General features: G+C 41.7%; 9 protein-coding genes across 11 annotated transcripts in view; 5 read left to right on the top strand and 4 right to left on the bottom strand.

Moving 5' to 3' along the window:
• Positions 1-11,798, bottom strand: part of LOC133841943 (uncharacterized) — a 35,110-nt gene extending 23,312 nt beyond the window's left edge. The window contains exons 1-3 of one of the 2 annotated variants that reach the window (XM_062274798.1): positions 11,212-11,798; positions 4,944-5,313; positions 4,590-4,865 (exon numbers count right to left, since the gene is read on the bottom strand). In XM_062274798.1, the coding sequence (XP_062130782.1) occupies positions 4,590-4,865; positions 4,944-5,278 (611 nt within the window). In that variant the 5' untranslated portion in view covers positions 5,279-5,313; positions 11,212-11,798. Of the gene's footprint in view, positions 1-1,306; positions 2,367-4,589; positions 4,866-4,943; positions 5,314-11,211 lie in introns of those variants that run through there. The other variant, XM_062274800.1, reaches the window with a different exon arrangement.
• LOC133841956 (lysozyme D-like) lies at positions 2,698-3,203 on the bottom strand. Its single transcript, XM_062274813.1, has one exon. The coding sequence runs from the start codon at positions 3,165-3,167 to the stop codon at positions 2,745-2,747; it is 423 nt and encodes a 140-aa protein (XP_062130797.1). The 5' UTR covers positions 3,168-3,203; the 3' UTR covers positions 2,698-2,744.
• On the top strand, positions 3,886-4,380 carry LOC133841957 (lysozyme D-like). The gene has a single exon (XM_062274814.1). It carries the CDS (start codon positions 3,916-3,918, stop codon positions 4,336-4,338), a length of 423 nt encoding a protein of 140 aa, XP_062130798.1. The 5' UTR covers positions 3,886-3,915; the 3' UTR covers positions 4,339-4,380.
• LOC133841947 (ester hydrolase C11orf54 homolog) lies at positions 7,885-13,996 on the top strand. Its single transcript, XM_062274804.1, has 2 exons — positions 7,885-8,244; positions 9,579-13,996. Exons 1-2 carry the CDS (start codon positions 7,935-7,937, stop codon positions 10,460-10,462), a joined length of 1,194 nt encoding a protein of 397 aa, XP_062130788.1. The 5' UTR covers positions 7,885-7,934; the 3' UTR covers positions 10,463-13,996.
• Positions 12,574-14,717, bottom strand: LOC133841951 (mitochondrial carrier homolog 2). 2 transcript variants are annotated; one of them, XR_009894348.1, is made up of 5 exons: positions 14,083-14,717; positions 13,834-13,999; positions 13,275-13,772; positions 12,847-13,212; positions 12,574-12,773 (listed from the first exon to the last, which is right to left on the bottom strand). XR_009894348.1 is itself a non-coding variant. In XM_062274809.1 (4 exons), exons 1-4 carry the CDS (start codon positions 14,291-14,293, stop codon positions 13,140-13,142), a joined length of 948 nt encoding a protein of 315 aa, XP_062130793.1. In that variant the 5' UTR covers positions 14,294-14,717; the 3' UTR covers positions 12,831-13,139. The 2 variants fall into 2 exon arrangements, 1 of the variants encoding a protein (XP_062130793.1); XM_062274809.1 differs by lacking the exon at positions 12,574-12,773 and having other exon boundaries at positions 12,831-13,212.
• Positions 14,718-14,851: 134 nt separating this feature from the next.
• On the top strand, positions 14,852-16,085 carry LOC133841950 (tRNA pseudouridine synthase-like 1). Its single transcript, XM_062274808.1, has 4 exons — positions 14,852-14,991; positions 15,046-15,174; positions 15,236-15,571; positions 15,626-16,085. The coding sequence occupies exons 1-4, from the start codon at positions 14,945-14,947 to the stop codon at positions 16,083-16,085; spliced, it is 972 nt and encodes a 323-aa protein (XP_062130792.1). The 5' UTR covers positions 14,852-14,944.
• Positions 16,086-16,093: 8 nt separating this feature from the next.
• On the top strand, positions 16,094-16,893 carry LOC133841952 (dual specificity protein phosphatase 19). The gene has a single exon (XM_062274810.1). It carries the CDS (start codon positions 16,094-16,096, stop codon positions 16,712-16,714), a length of 621 nt encoding a protein of 206 aa, XP_062130794.1. The 3' UTR covers positions 16,715-16,893.
• Positions 16,894-17,066: 173 nt separating this feature from the next.
• Positions 17,067-19,314, top strand: LOC133841948 (formylglycine-generating enzyme). Its single transcript, XM_062274805.1, has 2 exons — positions 17,067-17,651; positions 17,713-19,314. Exons 1-2 carry the CDS (start codon positions 17,105-17,107, stop codon positions 18,192-18,194), a joined length of 1,029 nt encoding a protein of 342 aa, XP_062130789.1. The 5' UTR covers positions 17,067-17,104; the 3' UTR covers positions 18,195-19,314.
• Positions 18,461-19,322, bottom strand: part of LOC133841945 (enhancer of filamentation 1) — a 44,461-nt gene continuing 43,599 nt past the window's right edge. The window contains 2 exon segments of the mRNA XM_062274803.1: positions 18,461-18,518; positions 18,578-19,314. The gene's annotated coding sequence lies outside the window, so the exon portion shown is untranslated.

Below are 19,322 nucleotides of genomic sequence, written 5' to 3'. Positions count from 1 at the left end.
GGCCGATTCGACGCTCCGATTGTGCCTGGCTCGAAGCGTGCCGTCGCCAATTGAATTTTTCTTTTAGACGCTTTCGAGTACGGTTAAATGTAATTTGTTTTATATATTTATTTTTCTACAGCTATTTTTCTTTTTGTTTTGATTTTTTTTTGGTCTTCATCTACCTCTTTTCGACGCACACGCAGCAATTTACAATGTTGCCACAAAATATTTTTATAGCATCGAATGTCAGGCTAACGAGCACTTGCTCTTGCGGCTCCATTCTAAAACGGCATCTCAATGCCAATGCCACCTCAACCAACTTAGCCAGCCGACTCTCGGCTGCCCACGCAGCGATTCTCGAGAGGATTTTTGAATGCCAATGAATGCGCCCAAGTCGAAAAGAAAGTCAAGCCCTATTAGCATACACATATAGCATGATTGTATGCGTTATAGTTATAGTCTGTCTGGCTCTTGGCTTTAGCTACCAACAAAGATGTAGATTAGAGTTAGCCAAGAGCGTAGACGGCTTTGCTCAAAGGGGGGACCATATAGAAATGAGAGCGGCATAGTTTCTTATTAAACTATATTGACTACTTTAAATAGAGAATGGAAATTATTTTAATGTCGTAGCTTACGTACATATCCATGTTTTAATATACCCAATTTTAATAAATTAATATAATTGACATCTTTATAAATAAAGTGTAACATTATGCATACTCTTTTTTGAATAAATATAAGTTTAATTTAATAGCCAATATAAAGTTCATTAATTTTTAATCTTATATATAAGAGAGTTGATTATTAAATTTGTCAAAATTGGTATTTTAAATTTCGATTATAATGAAAATTGTATATTAACTTTTAATTGGAAATTAATTTGTTTTATTAATTGGATTTTTTTTTAATAATATTAAAATTGTTATTATATATTTATTATAATTTTATTGTAAAGCTTTAATTCATCATTCATAATTCATAATGTGTTTTTCATCTGCTTATCGACTCCATAGGTGGTGAATTTAATTTTAATTTATAATGAATATGACTTCGGATCTTATCAAACGGAGTAAAATAACAGCTTAGATAACATACTTTATAGTGTAAAAGAATGAACTGAAAGAACTTAAATCTCCCAAGTTATTGAACCCCCCGACTACGCCCTTGGAGTTCCCGTCTTCCACCCATAACATGTGTGGGTGTAGGTCGAGAACAATGGCTCAGACTCATGTCTAAATATAACCTTATGCCGCTACGAGCAACATACAAACATACATCGTACAACGATGACCATGCATCAGTTATTTTTGGGTCTCGGGCTTACCTCGTTCTCTCAATCTGGCGTTTACTTGTTGTATGTACAACAAACAGTTCTAGGCCAATCCGAAATCCAATTTGGAGCGTTGCATATGCGATTAATGACACGGCATTGAAATTGGGCCACAGCACAAAAACACTACAACGCAAACGTTCTCAAAATGTCCACACACTGGCACACACACTTTTCATATTTCTCTTCTTTCGTTTCTTCCTCTTACTCGGGCTCTTCTATTTTTTTTTTTTTGTTTCGTTAGCTTTTAAAACGTTGGCTTTCTTGCACTTTGCAGCGTCATCGAAGTCGAAGTTGTCGAAGAAGAAGAAGAAGAAGAGGCACAAATTGAGAAGATTAGCACAAAGCAAAACTCACAACTTGTATGCTACTTAGTTACGGTTGCAATTGTTGTTTTTGTTTTTGTTGTTGCTGTTATACTTGTCGCTGTTGTTGTGGATGCTGCAATAGGCCAGTGCAGGCCAGGCAGAGCCAAGCCGGGCCACAACGACAGAGTCGGATATTCAGAGTCAGAGTCAGCGTCAGAGACGTACTCGTTTTCCCGTTAGAATGCAATCAGCGCGCGCGCTCGCGATGCTGTTAGCTGTTCGAGTATTGGCGGGGCAAAAAGAGATAGAAGGGGCCACAGCACACAGCACACAGCACTTTTCTAACCAATAAAACTTGTTTCTCTCTCCCAGAACGCACAACAACAGTAAGCATTCAAACACTTGCATGTATTTGTATCGATATATCGCGTAATCGTCTGCGACACGTAACAAAATCGTGTGGCGGAGAGGGCGGAGTAGGCGGGCGGAAGATATCGATGCTGATATTAATGGAGCTACCGTTACCACAAATAACGCAAAACAGTTTATAACTTTGTTTTATGCTCCATATTCATCAAACTGACACTTGGGATTACGATGCGACGATAGAACTTTGTTAAACCTTAAACACAGCTAACAGAGCTATCGATCGTTCTCAAGCTGATAAAGAAACACCAATCGAATCTTCAGCAAAACAACTCTCGCACTTTGCACACACGTCTGATTCGTTCGGAAGTCACGCACCGACTGAGCAGAGTTAAGCCAGGCAACCGTAAACTTGGCTTCACCTCGTCTCGACTCAAGCAGCCGATGACAGTTAGTTCGGCTCTCCTCGGTCACTTTCTCAACGCGTCTCACTTGCAAGCTGCCGCTCTTATACAAGCGCTTACGTAAATTATAAGACACTGCTTATACGTGTATAAGACACAGCCAAGACAAAAGCAAGACATTGCTCATGCATGTATAAGGTACAGCTTAGGCGAGTATAAGAAGCTCATTTCATATTAAAGAACTCTTAAATAAGCTGTTTTAACTCTTGGGTATTACGATTTTTAAGTTATTTTGTAAACACACGACTTTTTTAGCTTTTTTTAGTTATATTTATTTAATAATCAGAATCCAGTTTAGAAGCAGCTGTCGATTGAGGGCAGGTAGCCATCGCAGTACTTCCAGGTGGACCAGGCAGACCAGCCCTGCTGGCCAAGGATCTTCTGGGCGCAACGGACGGAGTTGGTGATGTCATCGGTCAACAGAGCGTTGCAGCTGAGGGCGCACTCGTTGTAGGAGAAGCGACCGTTGGCAGGCTGGCACCAGTAGTAGTTGTTGATCTGGAAGATACCGTAGTCGTTGGAGCCGTTGTAGTTCTCAGGGCCCACAACACCGGTGCGGTAGGAGCTCTCGTGCTCAGCAATGCAGGTCCAGCGAGCGAGTTGGTCACGAGGAACACCCAAGTCGGACATCTCACGAGCCAAGGAGCAACGGTCCATGGTGCGACCGAAAGCGGGGGCGGCCAAAGCCAAAGCAACCAAAACGATGAAAGCCTTCATGATTGTAAGAATACTTCAGTGAACTGATGTCCAATAACTGAAAAACTTGTCGCTTTTATAGTGGAAAATTATCTCTGCCCAGGAGTTATCTAGAGTACTTTTCATATCGAAATACTACACACTTTAAATGCTAATCTCAATTAATCAGTTGGTAACCTAATTAAAACAGTTCGTATACGTGATTTTAATATTTTGATTTAATAGACAAATAAAGATAGCCAAGACTTTTACCTTTAGAAAAATTTCTTCTTATACGGAGTGTATAAGACTAATTATCATTTCTTAAGATGGCTGATGTGCGCATGAAAGTAGGCAATGGATTTGAACTTGTGGTAAAATTGTCTTGATTTTATCGCCAATATATGTAAATTCATGGAAAATAAATTAAAATTCGATTTTCTAAAATATCATTTAAATAAATTACGTAATAATCGAGAAGGTACCATAATTATTGTCTCGTAAACATTCTACAGTTTTCGGCGCTCTTATCTCTCTTGGCTCGGGGATTTACAAAATGTTTGAAATTGTGGTCCTAGTCCCATTTGTTATTATCTTAACTAGCTTAGACAGCTATTAGCAAAAACTCAAATCATTAATATTAAAATTATAGATAAGAAAGACTACCTATAGCCTGAAGTACCTCAGATAGCGATAACTCAATTGCGCAGCTAAGATAATTTCCACCTATAAAAGCGACAATTTTCCGGCTGTTCGACATCAGTTTACAGTTCACTGAACTTCAATAATCATGAAGGCTTTCATTGTTTTGGTTGCTTTGGCTTTGGCCGCCCCCGCTTTCGGTCGCACCATGGACCGTTGTTCCTTGGCCCGCGAGATGTCCGACTTGGGTGTTCCTCGTGACCAGTTGGCTCGCTGGACTTGCATTGCTGAGCACGAGAGCTCCTACCGCACCGGTGTTGTGGGCCCTGAGAACTACAACGGCTCCAACGACTACGGTATCTTCCAGATCAACAACTACTACTGGTGCCAGCCTGCCAATGGTCGCTTCTCCTACAACGAGTGCGCCCTCAGCTGCAACGCTCTGTTGACCGATGACATCACCAACTCCGTCCGTTGTGCCCAGAAGATCCTTGGCCAGCAGGGTTGGTCCGCCTGGTCCACCTGGAAGTACTGCGATGGTTACCTGCCCTCAATCGACAGCTGCTTCTAAACTATCCGTCCTTAGTATCAAATAAATAAATAATTAAAAGCATATCACTTTGCATTATTTATAAATTCGTTCAAATTGCTTCGTTAGAATCGACAGACAAGCTTTTCATGCATTGATTTTACAGCAGCCTGTAAGTATGCAACACTTTTCAGCACAACTTCAGTTGTGAATGACAAAAGCTCGATGCTACGCAAGCAGCGCATACGTAAACGACTGTTAAATTTGAATTGTACAAAGTGTTGCAAACTCACCTGTCGCATATGGATTTGCTGGGCTGGTAAATGGAGTCCAGCGAGTAATCATCCGCAATGGAGCTGTAGGCATGAGTTCGTGATTCAATGGCCTCATCATAGCAATAGCTGCAGCTGCAGCAAGAGTACTGAGAGCAGTAAGAGGAGGCATCGATGTCGGTGATGCCAATGGAGCATTCCTCGTCTGGCGTGGGAAGGGCTCGTCGTCTATGATGCGTATCCGCTGGTGTAACTTTCTGCGGTGTCTGCATCTGGGATGCTTCGCGTCTAGAGCGACTGCAAAACAAGTTTTCCGAAGAAGAAAGAAAATTAAACAACTAGAAGATGATGGCACAATATTTGCGATTCAATTACCTCTTTGTGCGTGTGTCCATCGTGTCCATCACGACGTTCCAGGTGCGGTGTATTAAGTAGAGCAGAAACAGCATACGTGATGTCTCGCCATTCCCAGCACCAGGGCTGGAATTCGATTGCGAACCAGAGCCCAAGCAGCTGCTGGAGCCCAAACGCTCAGGAGTTTGTTCCTCGTTGTTCTGCGGATAACGCGCTGGCAGCGTCTTGGAGCGATACTCATCCTGCAGACGGAACTCTCGCTTGTGCTGCTGATAACGCCGACGCGTGTTAAACTGGCCATCTTCATGCTCAGCTCCAGCCTCAGCTGAGGATCTGTGTGCGATGCGGTTGCCCATTATGATGTCTTCGATTGGCGACTGTCAAACATTGCCTAAATGCGACAGGAACATGACGTGAAGTTAATTACCAGCAATAAAATGCACAACAGATTAGATAGCTGAGTGTTCGTGTATGTGTGTGTGTGTGTGTGAGTTTGGAGTGTGGTGTGTGCCACATACACGTGAAGCTGGCAACCAGTTCCCAGTGCCAGAAGAACGCAAAAGTGAAGTGAACGACCAAGATCTGCGAATGGGCGTCGGAATTGGGTCAGCAGCGAGTTGAGTTCTCTTTTTTTGCCTCGTTTGGGGACGGCGCATTGAGGTCAGCGTTGGACTGACCATCATCATCATCCAGCGCCATCATATGGCAACCAACATCCACTTACATAGAATACACATGTATGCAAGCGTGTAGAAGGAAGACTTCTTATTCTTCTTCTTCATCGACTGCTTTGTGTTCCTTGTGGATTCTTCTGTAATGCTGCCTGCACGCTGCCTGCGTAATTACGATAAACTATCTGCTGGTTGAGATAGTTGATGGATTGCGTGAACCAGTTTGCGAGTTAAACATGGACATGGACAACATGATTACATGCGCTCATCGATGCGACTGTCACACTCAGCCAGATGAGGAATGATAAACGTGACATGCCTAACGGGGTCACAGGAATCAAATGGTCCAAATAAATCAATCCGTCTCGAATTCGACACAAACTGACACTTAGAACTCAAATCATAATTTAAATTGTCTATTTTCTATTATATTATCAATAATTGGTCAAGAATATTTTGACCTCAATTTCACTTGCTTCTAGATGGAATTTAGTAATAAACTTTGTTATTGCAGTTTAATATTTTTATTTGCTAATTTATTTTTATTCATTGCTTAATAATTTGAGATAATTGATGGACGCATGTTTTTCAAACACTTTTATTAAAATTGTATATTTTCTATCGTATTATTAATAATACGTTTATGGTAGAATATGTTGACCTTAATTTCACTTGCTCTAGATGGAATTTACTAAAAAACTTTGCTATTGCACTTTCATATTTTTATTTATATTATTTGCTAGAATATTTTAAGAGAATTTTCACTTTATTTTAAATGAAATTTTGAGTAAAAACTGTGTTGCCATAATTTCATAAATTTATTTGCCTAACTAATTTTAGTCATATATCTTTAGTCCATGCTGTTAAAATATACCAAAGGAATATACCGCAAGAATTGAGAAACATACTAAAGGCTATATATTTAATATAGTACCATTTAAAATATACCGTAGAGTACAAAATATACCAAATTGTCAGCCAAATATAAATCATTAGTTTTAAGTTTAAGTTGTTAGAATTTGAATTGATTTAATTGCGAATCGAAATCAATTGTTTATAGTTATTGGTTTAACTCAATATTTAACGGTAAGCAGAATTTTGCTAATGACATTTATTACTGTAATCTTATCTTTATTCTTTTTATTGCTCAATTCAAGACTACTATATGACTACTATATTTTTTAAAGTTTAAAAAATGTTTAAAGATTGCAAAGTGTGTTGCATTTTGTAATTGTCAGTGTAGATCGTGAGAGAAAACTCTCTGTTTACGCAAAGATGGGCAAAAACAGGTCACGAAGCTGTTGCCCAGATTAGACCAAGAACTATTCATCAAATTAACACTCGTCGTAAATTAGTCTGAAATTAGCGTGTAGAACGCGGCTCGTACCAGACCCAGCTACGTATTGTGTTATCAGTGACCCAAGCCTCCCTCCACTCCCCCCTATTTCCCCCTCACTCCTCACCTCATTGTCCGCTGCGGTGTTAAACGTGACCGCTAAACGACTGCGCATGTCCCTCGCCTATCTGTGGTCACACTATCAGGAGGTAAACTCTAAAGTGTTGCTCGAGTCGAGTGTGCAAACAGGGCGAAGCTTATCAAACCAAGCATTCTTTATATTATATATACAATACAGTGAATGCTGCTCAAGATTTCTAAGCATATTAAATTCTAACAGTATTCTCAACATTCACCAACCAAAAAAAAAAAGTTAGAAATGGATCAATTTGTATAAGAATCGTTTATTAATGGCGAAACTGCATTAGACGCCGAGCGAATTGAAAAGAATGAAACCAAAGCAAAGCAAAGCTGAACAAACTAAACTATTCTTTATAGCATCTTTAACTGCATGCCGCCTTTCCAATTTATGCTAAGCAGAATGTGGAAGCGTTTCATGTAAGAGCTAACTGGTTTCATCTCTTTTTTGTTGTGTGTGTTGTGATTATTTTCTTTAGACCAAAACGAAATCACGTTATCAGCGTGTTGTAAACATTTAAAATCGAGACCGGTTCCATTTCCGATTGAGGTGACAAACATGCTGAAGGGGAAAGTTATCAAAAAGCTCGTTGAAAATTACGTAGGGTAGGTTGAGAAACAACAAAAATGTTGTTTATTGGATTTCTATTGTTTTGGTTTTGTTTTGTTTCCAGTTGAGCGTTGCACTTATCGAGTTGCCACTGTTTGTGGAAGCGTCATACGTCATAAATATCTGGGTTAAGAAGACATGTACTTTGGGCGTGCAGTGTCAAAAAATTATTATTACTATTGTGACAGTAATTAAATATGCTTGGGGGAAAACTACCGTATATATGGTTTATCTTATCGCCTGCCGGGTCACCCTGTATGCGCGGCAATGTTAACTATAGGACAGCAGGCAAAGCAAAGCCAAGCAGCAAGCTAGTTAAAATGCTCGCTGTTCGCTGGGGTTGCTCCACAGTCGCGTTTGCATCGATCGTGCGAACAGATCACAAGCACATCGCTGTTGGATTCGGTTTTGGTAGAGCAATCAACAAAGCGTTCACAGCAGGAGCAGCACCTGGAATTGGGAATAACAAGCGCCACATCATGTCAAGCCAAAGTCAGCTGAACACATCGCAACTGCGCTTCGAGGAGAAGCCACTGCATGTGCCCGCTCTGGAGGAGCTGCAGAATGGTGAGCAAGCGATTCCACCATCCGATTGTGCCACCTAGAATGAGCACAATCAGAATCACAGCACAAGAACAACAGCCAGAGCAAGAGCAAGAGCAAAAGCAAGAACATGAGCACAAGCAAATGACCTTCACAATTGTGTCAAACTTTCCATAGCCGGTTTTTGTTATTTTGGAGGAGACACAGCGAACGAAGTTTTTTAGCTCTCTGTACTCGTTGTTTGTCTGAGCACTCGCTAAGCAAAAGGGTGCAAGAGTGGTACAAGTTTGTGGCATGGCATGTAACAAGTGAAGAAGTAATATACTAGTTTACAGAATCAAGAGTTGACACGTTCAGAGTCCTGTCAAAGTTTGCAAAACTTCTACAAGTTTGTGTTAGCGCAAGTGATATGTACTTAGAACAGAAATACGTATACGCACCAGTAACATAATTTTCAAAAACTTTAAAGGTCAAGTAGATAAAGTGATATTTGTACGTCAGCATAGGCACCATGCATTAGTGAAATTTATTTATAGGCAGTAGATCAGGTTGAACTGAAATAAGTATACTATAAGGTGAAAGATAGAAAGATTATTAGAGTACATTTAGTGTGTAACTTTTTTGTTCACTAGAAATCAATTAAAATCAAAAAGTCTTTTCAGCAACTTTCAAAGTCATTCAATTTAATTTTAGTGTGTGATTAGTATGGCTATAAAATTGCGCTTGTGATTAATCTTTATCAATGTCAATGAACAAAAGGGGGCGTAGTCAAATTATATAATGAACCTATACAGTATGAAACTCACTTCCTTGAGATTTAGTTCTTTAATTAGACAGACTTCTAAGGACTTGATTTTGTATATTTTTCTAAGGCTATTAAATTTGATTCAGATTAGGTTGAATTAATTAATTGAATTAATTTTAAATTTTGTTTTATAATTTTACATCTCACTAAACAAATTTAGAAATGTTTTTTATTTAGTCTTTACTTGCTGCTTACGCATTATTTTTCTTACACTTTCGAACAAACATCTCCCAATTTTGTGCTATGATTATTTAGATCACATTAAAACTAATTTTATATTTATTTACTTTATTACTTATTATTTTCCTTACACTTTCAAAAAACACCTCTTAAGTTACGCATACGCAGTGTTTTGCTGTCGTAGACGCTCGCTTTACTTATGCGGCATCAAAACATGTGCAAAGCTTTTGCTCAATTACTACACAGCTTTTTTGGCTCAGTGCGTCGCCGCAATCGTTGTCTTGATTGAGGGCGAGATAAAGCTTTTTTTTTGTAAACATTGCTCTCATTTACGTGTCTCTCTCTCCCTCTCTCCCTCTCTCTGTGTTTACAGTCATACAGGGTGCATTGGCGAAGAACTTCAAAACAGTCAGTGTTAGTGTGGGCGCTTGTCCCGATCTGAAGGCTGCACAATACGGTCTAGTGGAGTCGGGTCTGGGTGGCAAACCCACCTTGCTGGAGGTTGGCGGTCCACCGTTTCTGCTGCCGCTCGTGCAGCGCGACAAGTTGTACAACATTACGGAGATCACCCGACAGATTCAAGGTCCCGGCAAGATCTTTGCCGTTGGCGCTGGCGCTGGACCTTATCCCATTCGTAACTCCAACTGCGAGGGCATCTACAATCTGTCCGTGAGTGAGAAGGATGTGCTGACCAATGGCAGCTACACGGCCACAGTGCGTGGCGAGCACGAGGAATGCGTTCTGGAGCGCATTCCCAACTCCGAGCCCCGTTGTGCGCTGTTGCTCAATCTTTACCTGAGTCGTGGAGAGGCGGGCAATGTGCTCAAGATCAGTGCCAAGCAACGCAAGGGAGAACTGAACTTCATCGAGTGCATACGCAAGGGATTGGAGGATCACTATGGTGATCAGGTGGTTGGCTTGGGTGGCATCTTCGTGATCAAAAAGGGTGCGGCGCATCAGCACGTGATGCGTGACTTCAGCAAAACGCCCATTCACACCGATGAGGAGGTGAATCAGTGGCTTAAATTCTACGAGATGCCTGCTCAATTGAATGCGCTGGGCACACTGGTAACCAAGGAACACGATCTGGATCTGCGTCTGCAACACTTTCACTCGTTCTCATTCAGCAATTGGGGCGGACACTATCACTACGACACGACGCCCGATATCGTGGAGTATGAGGCCTATTTGAATGTGGCCGAGCGTGTTGTGCGTGTGGACAAACCTGTGGCCACGCACAAGGTGGGCAGGGATTAAGGCATTGATGATGACTATAGCCCAAAGGCTAGGAAACAATTATGTATGATAAACTAATGATAGACCCCAAAAATATAAAAATAAACGCGTGAAAAGGTTTTGCTCGATTTACAGAGTCTAGTATTTAGCAAAGAGAGAACCATTAGACGACGACGCACTTTTAGCCGCGTTTAGCCCGCTGGCGACGAAAACCTTGACGTAATTGCCAGAAATTGAGGCAGACAAATTGACGACTCAACTTTCTATGCGCAGATCAATCAACAAGAAGCAACAGAAAATAGTGATGAGCACACCTCCACATTGAATGAATACGCTCTCGCAGTTCTGGTTTTATAACTCCGCTGTCCATTGTCCAGAGTGTTCAGTGTTCAGTGTTTGGTCTAATGAGAGATTCAGATACGGCGACTAGCTAAGCAGGCCGTAAATAATGCAACAAGCATGCAGTAATCTATCTAATGTTTTTCTTCATCTTCATCTTTTTCTATTTTTTTTGTTTTTGCATCGCTGATCGTTAATTATTTAATAGCTTGGTCTTCGTGCCGAAGAAGCCAAAAAGCAAAACTATTAACTTGTTGTTTTTGCCAATTTCTCATCGTATCGACAAAAAAAACTGGATTGCATTATGCTCCATAGCAATTGGCTTTAATGACACTTGGAAATTGCCCACGAACACACACACACACACATGACACACCTATCTTCAGCAATCTCACCATCTATCTCTCCGGCTTGGGAGATTTCCAACTTACCCGCTCACCAATTCGGGTTCATTCAAGAATTATGCTGCTTCTATTTATAATTTTGTTTTATTTGGGTTTGAGGTCGCGGCCGCTTCTTCTCTACCGTTTGCTGCGATGAACGCGACGATTTAACGGATAGATTTCTAATATTTGCATTTAAAATATTGATCATTGAAATTCGGGCTACCTTCACTTCTCTCCCGACTGATAGCGAGTCACACACTCAAACACACACTCGATTGAACCAATTTAATCTGCTAAGCGGGGCGAAAAATGAGGAAGGTATCTTTATTGTATTGTTGGCGGAGAAATGCAAATGCGATTTCACAAACACAAAAAAAAAAGAAAATATCTTTTATATTGTCGTCGTCGTTGTCGTTGTTGTTGCTGTATTGCTGTTTTTCTAGTCGCTTACACATTTATTCACATTTTTTTTTTAAACAACACAATTAGCACTTTTTATTAGCTGCCTTGCCTCGTTTTAATCGACTGCGCAGCGCAGCGCAGCAAGCGAAGTTCGGAGTTGGATCAGTTGGAGTTTGGGGGAAATGAAAAGCCCGAAGCGCAGTCCGAAGTTGCGTCTGTTCGGCTGAAGCTCGCGTTGCAGACTGAAGCTACTGAATGAAGTTGAGTTTAGGCCGCTTCATCGGCTCTTCAAGCCGCCTGCCACTTAAGCTTGTTTGCTGCGGCTTGTTGTTTTCAGCCAGAGTCAGAGTCTGAGTCTGAGGTTGTTTTGTCTTGTGGCTGCCTTGATTTTGATTGAAATTGTCGTTTAATATCCATTTGAACACATTTGCCATGACTAAAGTGCGTCAAGTGCATAAAACAATGCAGGCCAGCTGCAAGTTTCCAATTCCCCGCAATCAGACCTGTTCCCATTTGCCATTGCCAATTCGGTTGGGGGATAACATCAACATCAATATGTTTGTTGTCTTGCTCCCGTTTGGTTAACCAAACGCCCAAAGGCGACTCGCCCAAATGCCGTACATTGAACCAGACCACAAACGACGTGAAATTTGCACAAACACTTGGTCGGTAGTCTGCCGGCACCTTAATTGTGCCTGCTTGCATAATGAACCTCAACTGAATCTGTTTGGGCTTTTGTTTTTATACCGGGAACAAGCTTGTATGCAGATGCCACTTTTTTTAATTAAAATTAACAACGAAAATTGACACAACTTGTTCAGCATATACATATATATTGTAACCAGGCATCCGAGTAGTGTCAACTCTCATAGCATTTCAATATTTAATAAAACCGCCGTTCTTTGGATTGGCATAGATATATATCATTTAATTGTTGTAAAGCATTGGCGCAATAGTTTTGAATTGTTAACAATCTTAACTCTTATCGAAAAGAACTACTTGAAATAAAGAAAGCACATTTTTTATTCAGCTACAATCTAAATAATCTTCTTTTACAATACGCATATGTACTGACAATAATTTCAATTAATAAAAGGCTTCTTTCTCATTACGTACACCGATTGCCTCAGATTGCTTAGCTAGTTTAGCAAATTTGTTCAACAAGAAACAAGACATAGTCTATATAAATTTAAATTTGCAAATCTCTTTGGAAAAGGCATTGGATGCCAAACGAAAAATCATAAGTAATAAAAGGGAAAATGTGGGGAATCAACTTACATAGTGCAGTGATGTAATTATTTCGTTCGATTGTTGTTCATAAATTATGGGGGACCATTTTAACATTTGGATTTACACTTGCATAAAAATTGTTCTATACGCATGCTAAATCGCGACCAGAGAAAACAAATGCAGAGATGTCTTAGGATGGCGCTCTTCGAGCAAAAATATATGTGTGTGTGTGTTCAAAATGCAGGCAGACGCCGAAGTTCTTTTTTTTATCGGTGGTGGATATAATTCCGACGATTCATATTTTGTGGTCGCATCAGCGTCATCACTTAATCATAATCCATCTACTGATAACGGGACAGCACTGGCAACGGTGCAAAGGATGTGGGTACTGCTGATGAGTAAGCTGCTTGCGAACTGAATTTCGAAAGAACGAAAGCATTAATATTTGAAAAAGAATAATGTAAAGCTTCGCTTACCGCCAGAAGAGCGAACTGCCACGCTTGAGTTCCCTGCGCGTCTGCAAATCATTCCAGCAGTCAACCCAATTGGCATACTTGGGCATAATCGGTGGTTGTCCGGCCATCAGACGTGAGCCACTCACAGCCGAGCATGTCGAGACCACTTGCAGTGGATACAGCAGGCTGGAGAAGGCGAATTGCGTAAAGCCCGCATTGTATTGCCTGGCCACCTTGTCCTTGATCAGATATTTGTTGATCACGAACACCGTGGAGCTAGACAGCACCAGACCGGCGACATCGCACAGCAGCTTGGGGATTAGACCGGCAAAGAAGCCAAGCACGCCTTCGTTATTCCAGATTTCGGCCACTGAGCCCAGTATGGAGTTGTACAGCGTTTCGCGACCGATAAACTGAGCCATCATGCGTAGGGAAATCACATGGAACGGATGTGCGACAACAATGCCACTGACGGTCAACACAATGTCGCGCTTCAGATTGTACTTGAACTGTACATAGCTGTTGATTTAGGTAATATATTAACATACATATGTTAACTACTGTATGTGGTCTTTCGTACCTCTCCTCTTCTGTCAACTCGGATTCGTCCTTGTCATCCTGATAGGCGAGCCCCAGTTTCTCAGCAACGCGTTCACTAACTACCAGGCTAAGCACAGAGCCAGCGAGTTTGGGTGCCAAGCCACGATAGCAACCATAGAATCCATCGATTTTGCGAATGTGACCAGCTGTTCAACAAATAAATAAACAGTGAGCGAAGTTCAATTGCAAGATGCCGGCAAAACAGCTGACAGTCGAATATATAACTTACCGTACTGAAAAATATTGGGCAAGAGCATAACAGGTTTGCCAAGCAGCGACTTGCCAGGTCTTGCAGAGATGGGTTCGTAACCAATCTGTATCAAAGTCTTTGAGTACTCAAAAGGATGCAGTGCAGCACTAACACCAAGACGCAATCCAAACCGAATCCAGCCATTAACCTCTGTTTCCTCATTTCTCGAATAGTCTGAGAAGCCGGCCATTGTTGATGTGTGCTAATGCTGCCCTTGATGGTAAACTATATAAAAAGCAAACTGTGTAAATGATGGAATTATTGAGCCGGTCGGTCGGTCGAATTATTTGAACGTCTGCCCCTTTTTTTCCAGGTTACAAAACTTTGACAAGGCACGTAATTAGCGTGACCGCAGCTTGATTTTTTAAATATACAATTTAGCGCTGTTAAATATACTGAAATATACTACGGCGGCAACTGAACGTCTGGTTACAATTTTTATGCGAATATGTGACAATTTGTTTAAAAATTGTGCAATACGGCGCCACCATTCAAATAGCGATAAATAACGAATGCACAATATGCCTGCACATTGTTATAATTAACGCTAAAGCTTAGTTGATAAATCAAGTATAGAATTTTAATTTTTACTTAACGTGCCCCGTCTACATCTCAAAACACTGAAAAATATTCAAAGACATTTGTCTTATTTCAAGTGTTACTAGATTTTTCATAAAAAGATTTTGTTTATTTAAGGTAATAATGATTTGATTTTGATTTTATTTGCAACTTAAATGTTTGCACTACGGGGCTATCACTAATTTTTCGTTTATTGTGTTATCGATAGCAAAACATATGTTTTGTCTTTCCGATTGTCGCCAGCCGGGGGTGTGGGTGTAAAATGCATAGGTATTTGTTGAACATTTCTTACATTGGCACGACTTTTCGGTAAGCACTTGGTGATTTTGTATTCAATGAAAAGTGTTTAATTCAAACTCTCAGTGGCATTCAAAAGACGGTAAACAAAGCGGAGCAACCCCGTCTGGATACAAATACCGTGCAAGGTGCCTTGGAGTTGGCGTTGCGCGTTTTTCGCCCTACCAACGAAATTCAAACGGTGCTCTCCAGTCGGTTAGTATTCAAGGACACACAATTATACGATGTATTTATTACGTACATATCTATTTTGCAGCACAGATGCGGGCGTTCATGCCCTGCACTCGACCATTCATGTGGATCTGGAGCGCAGTGATGGCAAACCCTATGATACGACGACATTGACTGGAGTGCTGAATCGAACGCTGGACAAGCACAACTTGCCCATTCGTGTATTGAGCACTCGCCGCGTGGCAGATACATTTCATTGCAGGTATCACGCAATTGGTCGCACCTATCTGTACCGTGTGGCGGTGGCCAAGAATCCCACAGAGGTACCAGAGGAAGAAACGAGTAAGCGAAGCAGTCTTAAAAACAAGGGCTACGAAGTCTTCCTGCCCGTGGATGAACTTGATCGTTGCTACTTTCTACAGTATGTAATTGCCAATATTTAGCGAAGTATGTAATCTAGTGTATCTTATTGCAGAAGCGATAACTTCAATGTAGAGCAATTAAGGGAGACAGCTCGCATGTTCGTCGGTGTCCACGATTTTCGTACCTTTATGAGCACCAGCCGACAAAAGACTCCTAGTCGCGACCATCCCATGTTTACAGTTCGCAAAATCGATGAGATCAACATACGTCCAGGTCGAAGTCTAGCACTTGCACAAAACGGTGTCTTGGCAACTGAGACCTACGACTATTGGGATATAGAGATAAAGGCCAGGTCATTTCTGTACAAGCAAGTTCGTCGCATAGTGGGCACGTTGCTTGCCGTTGCCAACGGACGCATCGATCGGCGTGTCGTCTATCAAATGCTAACGATTCCCTCCAAGCATAACTGGGATCATCGTGTGCTCGTTGCACCCGCTTGTGGCCTTTATTTGTGCGGCGTGCATTATAGGGAATCGGCATTTGAGTTGCCTGACGAGACGAAGAGTCAATAATTTGCACCATGATACTACTGTATGAACTACAGAAGCGTTTGGCCAATCTGCGGCCCACCACCACAATTGTGACCACTCCCACCGGCGCTCGATACGTGGAGCGGCGCAAATCCTCGTGCAGCGAAGACAACAGTGCCGAACAGCAATTGGAGGCACGTCAATATGGCTTCGTTGTGGACACTAAACCCGACGCTGTGCCCGCCTGCATATTGAGCGAATTTCTGTATTTAGGCTCCCAAGATGCAGTGTCTGCTGAGAATGCAGTCAAATACAAGCTGACGCACATCTTGAGTGTGGGCATCGAAACACCCAATGTTGAGTTACCCTCAACAGTCAAGTGCAAGCATTTGCCATGTCTGGATTTGCCAGAGACAGATCTGTTGCAATATGTGCTGCCCGTTGCCATAGATTTTATCGAGGAAGCGCATGCAGCTAAGGGATGCGTCTTGGTACATTGCAATGCGGGAGTTTCGCGTTCCGCCTCCGTTGTCATTGGTTATCTAATGCAGCGGCGTGACATGCGTTTTGAGGAAGCCTACCATCTGGTCAAATCGTGGCGGCCTTGTATACAGCCGAATGGTGGATTCATGCAGCAGTTAAAGAAATTTCCTAGAACGTCAGCCAAATAGCTTTAGTGTTTTTAGATAGTTCATAGATGTTGTGTAATCTTTTATTGTACGTAAAACGTTAACCACCAGCATTTTCAGTCAGTTGATGTAAATTAACCACAGTAGAAGAGACTAATTGTTGCAACTAGGACTAGGAAATTCAGAATTAAAAAGCTCAAATACTTGAAATTAATAAGGAATTTTTGATTGAAGTGACTTTCTAATACATTGACAGAATCTTCTGCTTATCTGTTCATATTTCAAATGCGCGAGGTGTTAAAATGCACGAAAAGTCAATTCAAAATGTGGCGCCTATTAGTAAAGTGATACCAAGCTAATGTGGTATATATTCAAATTCAGCATGCGGTCACTCTGCTCAGCTCAACACTTGTTGCCCACAAAGAAACACAAATGCAACAACGAGTAGTTGTCATTTTATTATTGGCAGCTTTGAGCAGCTGTGTCAATGGTGACTGTGGATGCAATAAACTGGACAGGGATGCGTCTTCATCAAAAGGAACCATCCAAACGGAGACTGAGCAGCAGCAGGTTTGCCAGCAACAAGCTCGCAATCAAAACAAACACTATCGCGACTATTATGCGGAACTGGAGCCGGAGATTGAGGGCATGTCACTGATCCCAGGTGGCAGTCTGCATGTTGGCACCAATGAGCCACATTTTGAGGCGGACAACGAATCTCCAGAGCGTCTTGTTAAACTGCAAGATTTCTACATAGACAAATATGAAGTGTCCAATGCGCAATTTGCCAAATTTGTGAAAGCAACTAACTATACAACAGAAGCGGAAGTTTTTGGTGATAGTTTTCTGTTCAAGACACTGCTAACGCCACAGCAACAAGCAGAGCTCGAGGATTACCGAGTGGTCAACGCGCTCTGGTGGTACAAAGTAAGTGGAGTTAATTGGCGCACACCCCACGGAGTCGATAGTAATTTAAATGGTGAGTGGCAATTGGGAAATCTCCCCTTATGACTAATGACTGTGTTTTTCTAATATACTAGGTTTGGAGCAGCATCCGGTAGTACATGTTTCTTGGCGAGATGCAGTCGCCTACTGCAAGTCGGTGGGCAAACGATTGCCCAGTGAGGCAGAATGGGAAGTCGCCTGTCGAGGAGGCAAACAGCGCAAACTCTTCCCATGGGGCAACAAACTAATGCCCAAGGACAAGCACTGGCTAAATATTTGGCAAGGCGAGTTTCCCGACGGCAACACAGTGGATGATGGTCATGAATTTACATGTGCAGTTAACGAATTTCGTCAGAACAACTATGATCTTTACAACATGGTGGGCAATGTTTGGGAATGGACGTCGGATCTGTGGAGGTCGGACGATAAAAGCGATGCGCCAAATCGTGTAAAAAAGGGTGGCTCATATCTGTGTCACAAATCGTATTGTTTTCGTTATCGTTGTGCAGCACGATCCCAAAATACCGAAGACAGTTCAGCTGGCAATTTGGGATTTCGATGTGCGAAAAATGCATGAATTACAAAATAATGTCTTTATTTATAAGCGAATATGTAAAGCGTGTTATGGTATTTAACATTTGTGTGATTAGGAATTAATAATTGAATTGAAAATGCATTTTGACCAATTTAATCATTTTGCCGCAGCGAAGTGCACTCCACAATTTGCATCGGGGCATTATTATTAGCTGAATTTTTGAAATATGACGCATCGGCAGCCATCGATTGTCTCCGTTTGATGCGATTCTTTAGTATGCGAGATCGCCGCTGTTTCGCTAAACTTACTTCGTTTTTACGTGTTGGCGGCTTTGGCTGATATGGCAACGGCTCTTTGTTTAAACGGCTAAAATACAAATGAATTAATTATTGGAAAAATCAAGAATATGAGTGCCCTTATTTTACCTTGAACGGCATACATTGCATTTGCCATTCACGGCGTTGGAGTGCTGTTCCCAAAAATTGTCATTCACCAAAGTGTTGCACCAAGACAGAGTGTGCAAAAAGATGAAGAATTTGCGGCTTGCAAATTTTGGATCCTGTCCACACTTTTGTGCATGTTTAATCCAACCATCCGATTTGATTTTCACCATGCCACAGCGAATGCAACTCGTCCACTTGCGTATGTCACCAATGGACACCCATTTGGATTTGGTTGATATACGGGGTTTCACATCCCCAGCCGATTCTTGTAATTCAGTTTTGACTATTCCAATGGCATGCATTGTGTTAAAGTCATCTTCCTCCTCGATGTAATCAGTTTCTTCCATTTCATGGACTTCATTATCGTCATCAACGTTATCAGGCAACTGTTGTATTTCCTGTGCATTGCCAAGGGTGACAACCATGCCAATAAGTGGTGGCTGTGGTGTGTGAACTTGAAACGGTGGCCATTGCTCCGTGTTGACAAACACATGGAGCTTATCGGGTAGACAAGCGCCATGGGACTCCAGTGGTCCAAGATCACGCGGCGTGTTGCAGTAGAAACATTTCATTCGCGGAGGCTGTGCACAACAAAAGCAATGACAATGAAAAGAGTTTTGAGTGCCTGTCACCGGAAGGCATAAAGTAGCCGTAGCACCCGCTTGAAGAGTTCCACATCTACAACAAACACAGGTCACGTCCATCGCACTTCAGTAGAACTGCAATA

Source organism: Drosophila sulfurigaster, chromosome 3 (assembly GCF_023558435.1).
Source record: "Drosophila sulfurigaster albostrigata strain 15112-1811.04 chromosome 3, ASM2355843v2, whole genome shotgun sequence".
In the NCBI taxonomy this organism is placed as follows: domain Eukaryota; kingdom Metazoa; phylum Arthropoda; class Insecta; order Diptera; family Drosophilidae; genus Drosophila; species Drosophila sulfurigaster.
Note: the sequence above shows the minus strand (reverse complement) of the source record. Positions and strands in the feature narration are given on the sequence as shown.

Coding starts and splice junctions, on each gene's coding strand:
- LOC133841956 (XM_062274813.1), bottom strand. CDS start 3,167: ATGAAGGCTTTCATCGTTTTGGTTGCTTTGGCTTTGGCCGCCCCCGCT.
- LOC133841957 (XM_062274814.1), top strand. CDS start 3,916: ATGAAGGCTTTCATTGTTTTGGTTGCTTTGGCTTTGGCCGCCCCCGCT.
- LOC133841947 (XM_062274804.1), top strand. CDS start 7,935: ATGCGCGGCAATGTTAACTATAGGACAGCAGGCAAAGCAAAGCCAAGC. Junction 8,245..9,578: donor TCTGGAGGAGCTGCAGAATG/GTGAGCAAGCGA, acceptor CTGTGTTTACAG/TCATACAGGGTGCATTGGCG.
- LOC133841951 (XM_062274809.1), bottom strand. CDS start 14,293: ATGGCCGGCTTCTCAGACTATTCGAGAAATGAGGAAACAGAGGTTAAT. Junction 14,000..14,082: donor GCCCAATATTTTTCAGTACG/GTAAGTTATATA, acceptor TTTGTTGAACAG/CTGGTCACATTCGCAAAATC. Junction 13,213..13,274: donor GGCAGTTCGCTCTTCTGGCG/GTAAGCGAAGCT, acceptor TTCGAAATTCAG/TTCGCAAGCAGCTTACTCAT.
- LOC133841950 (XM_062274808.1), top strand. CDS start 14,945: ATGCATAGGTATTTGTTGAACATTTCTTACATTGGCACGACTTTTCG. Junction 14,992..15,045: donor TACATTGGCACGACTTTTCG/GTAAGCACTTGG, acceptor TCAAACTCTCAG/TGGCATTCAAAAGACGGTAA. Junction 15,572..15,625: donor GATCGTTGCTACTTTCTACA/GTATGTAATTGC, acceptor ATCTTATTGCAG/AAGCGATAACTTCAATGTAG.
- LOC133841952 (XM_062274810.1), top strand. CDS start 16,094: ATGATACTACTGTATGAACTACAGAAGCGTTTGGCCAATCTGCGGCCC.
- LOC133841948 (XM_062274805.1), top strand. CDS start 17,105: ATGCAACAACGAGTAGTTGTCATTTTATTATTGGCAGCTTTGAGCAGC. Junction 17,652..17,712: donor AGTCGATAGTAATTTAAATG/GTGAGTGGCAAT, acceptor CTAATATACTAG/GTTTGGAGCAGCATCCGGTA.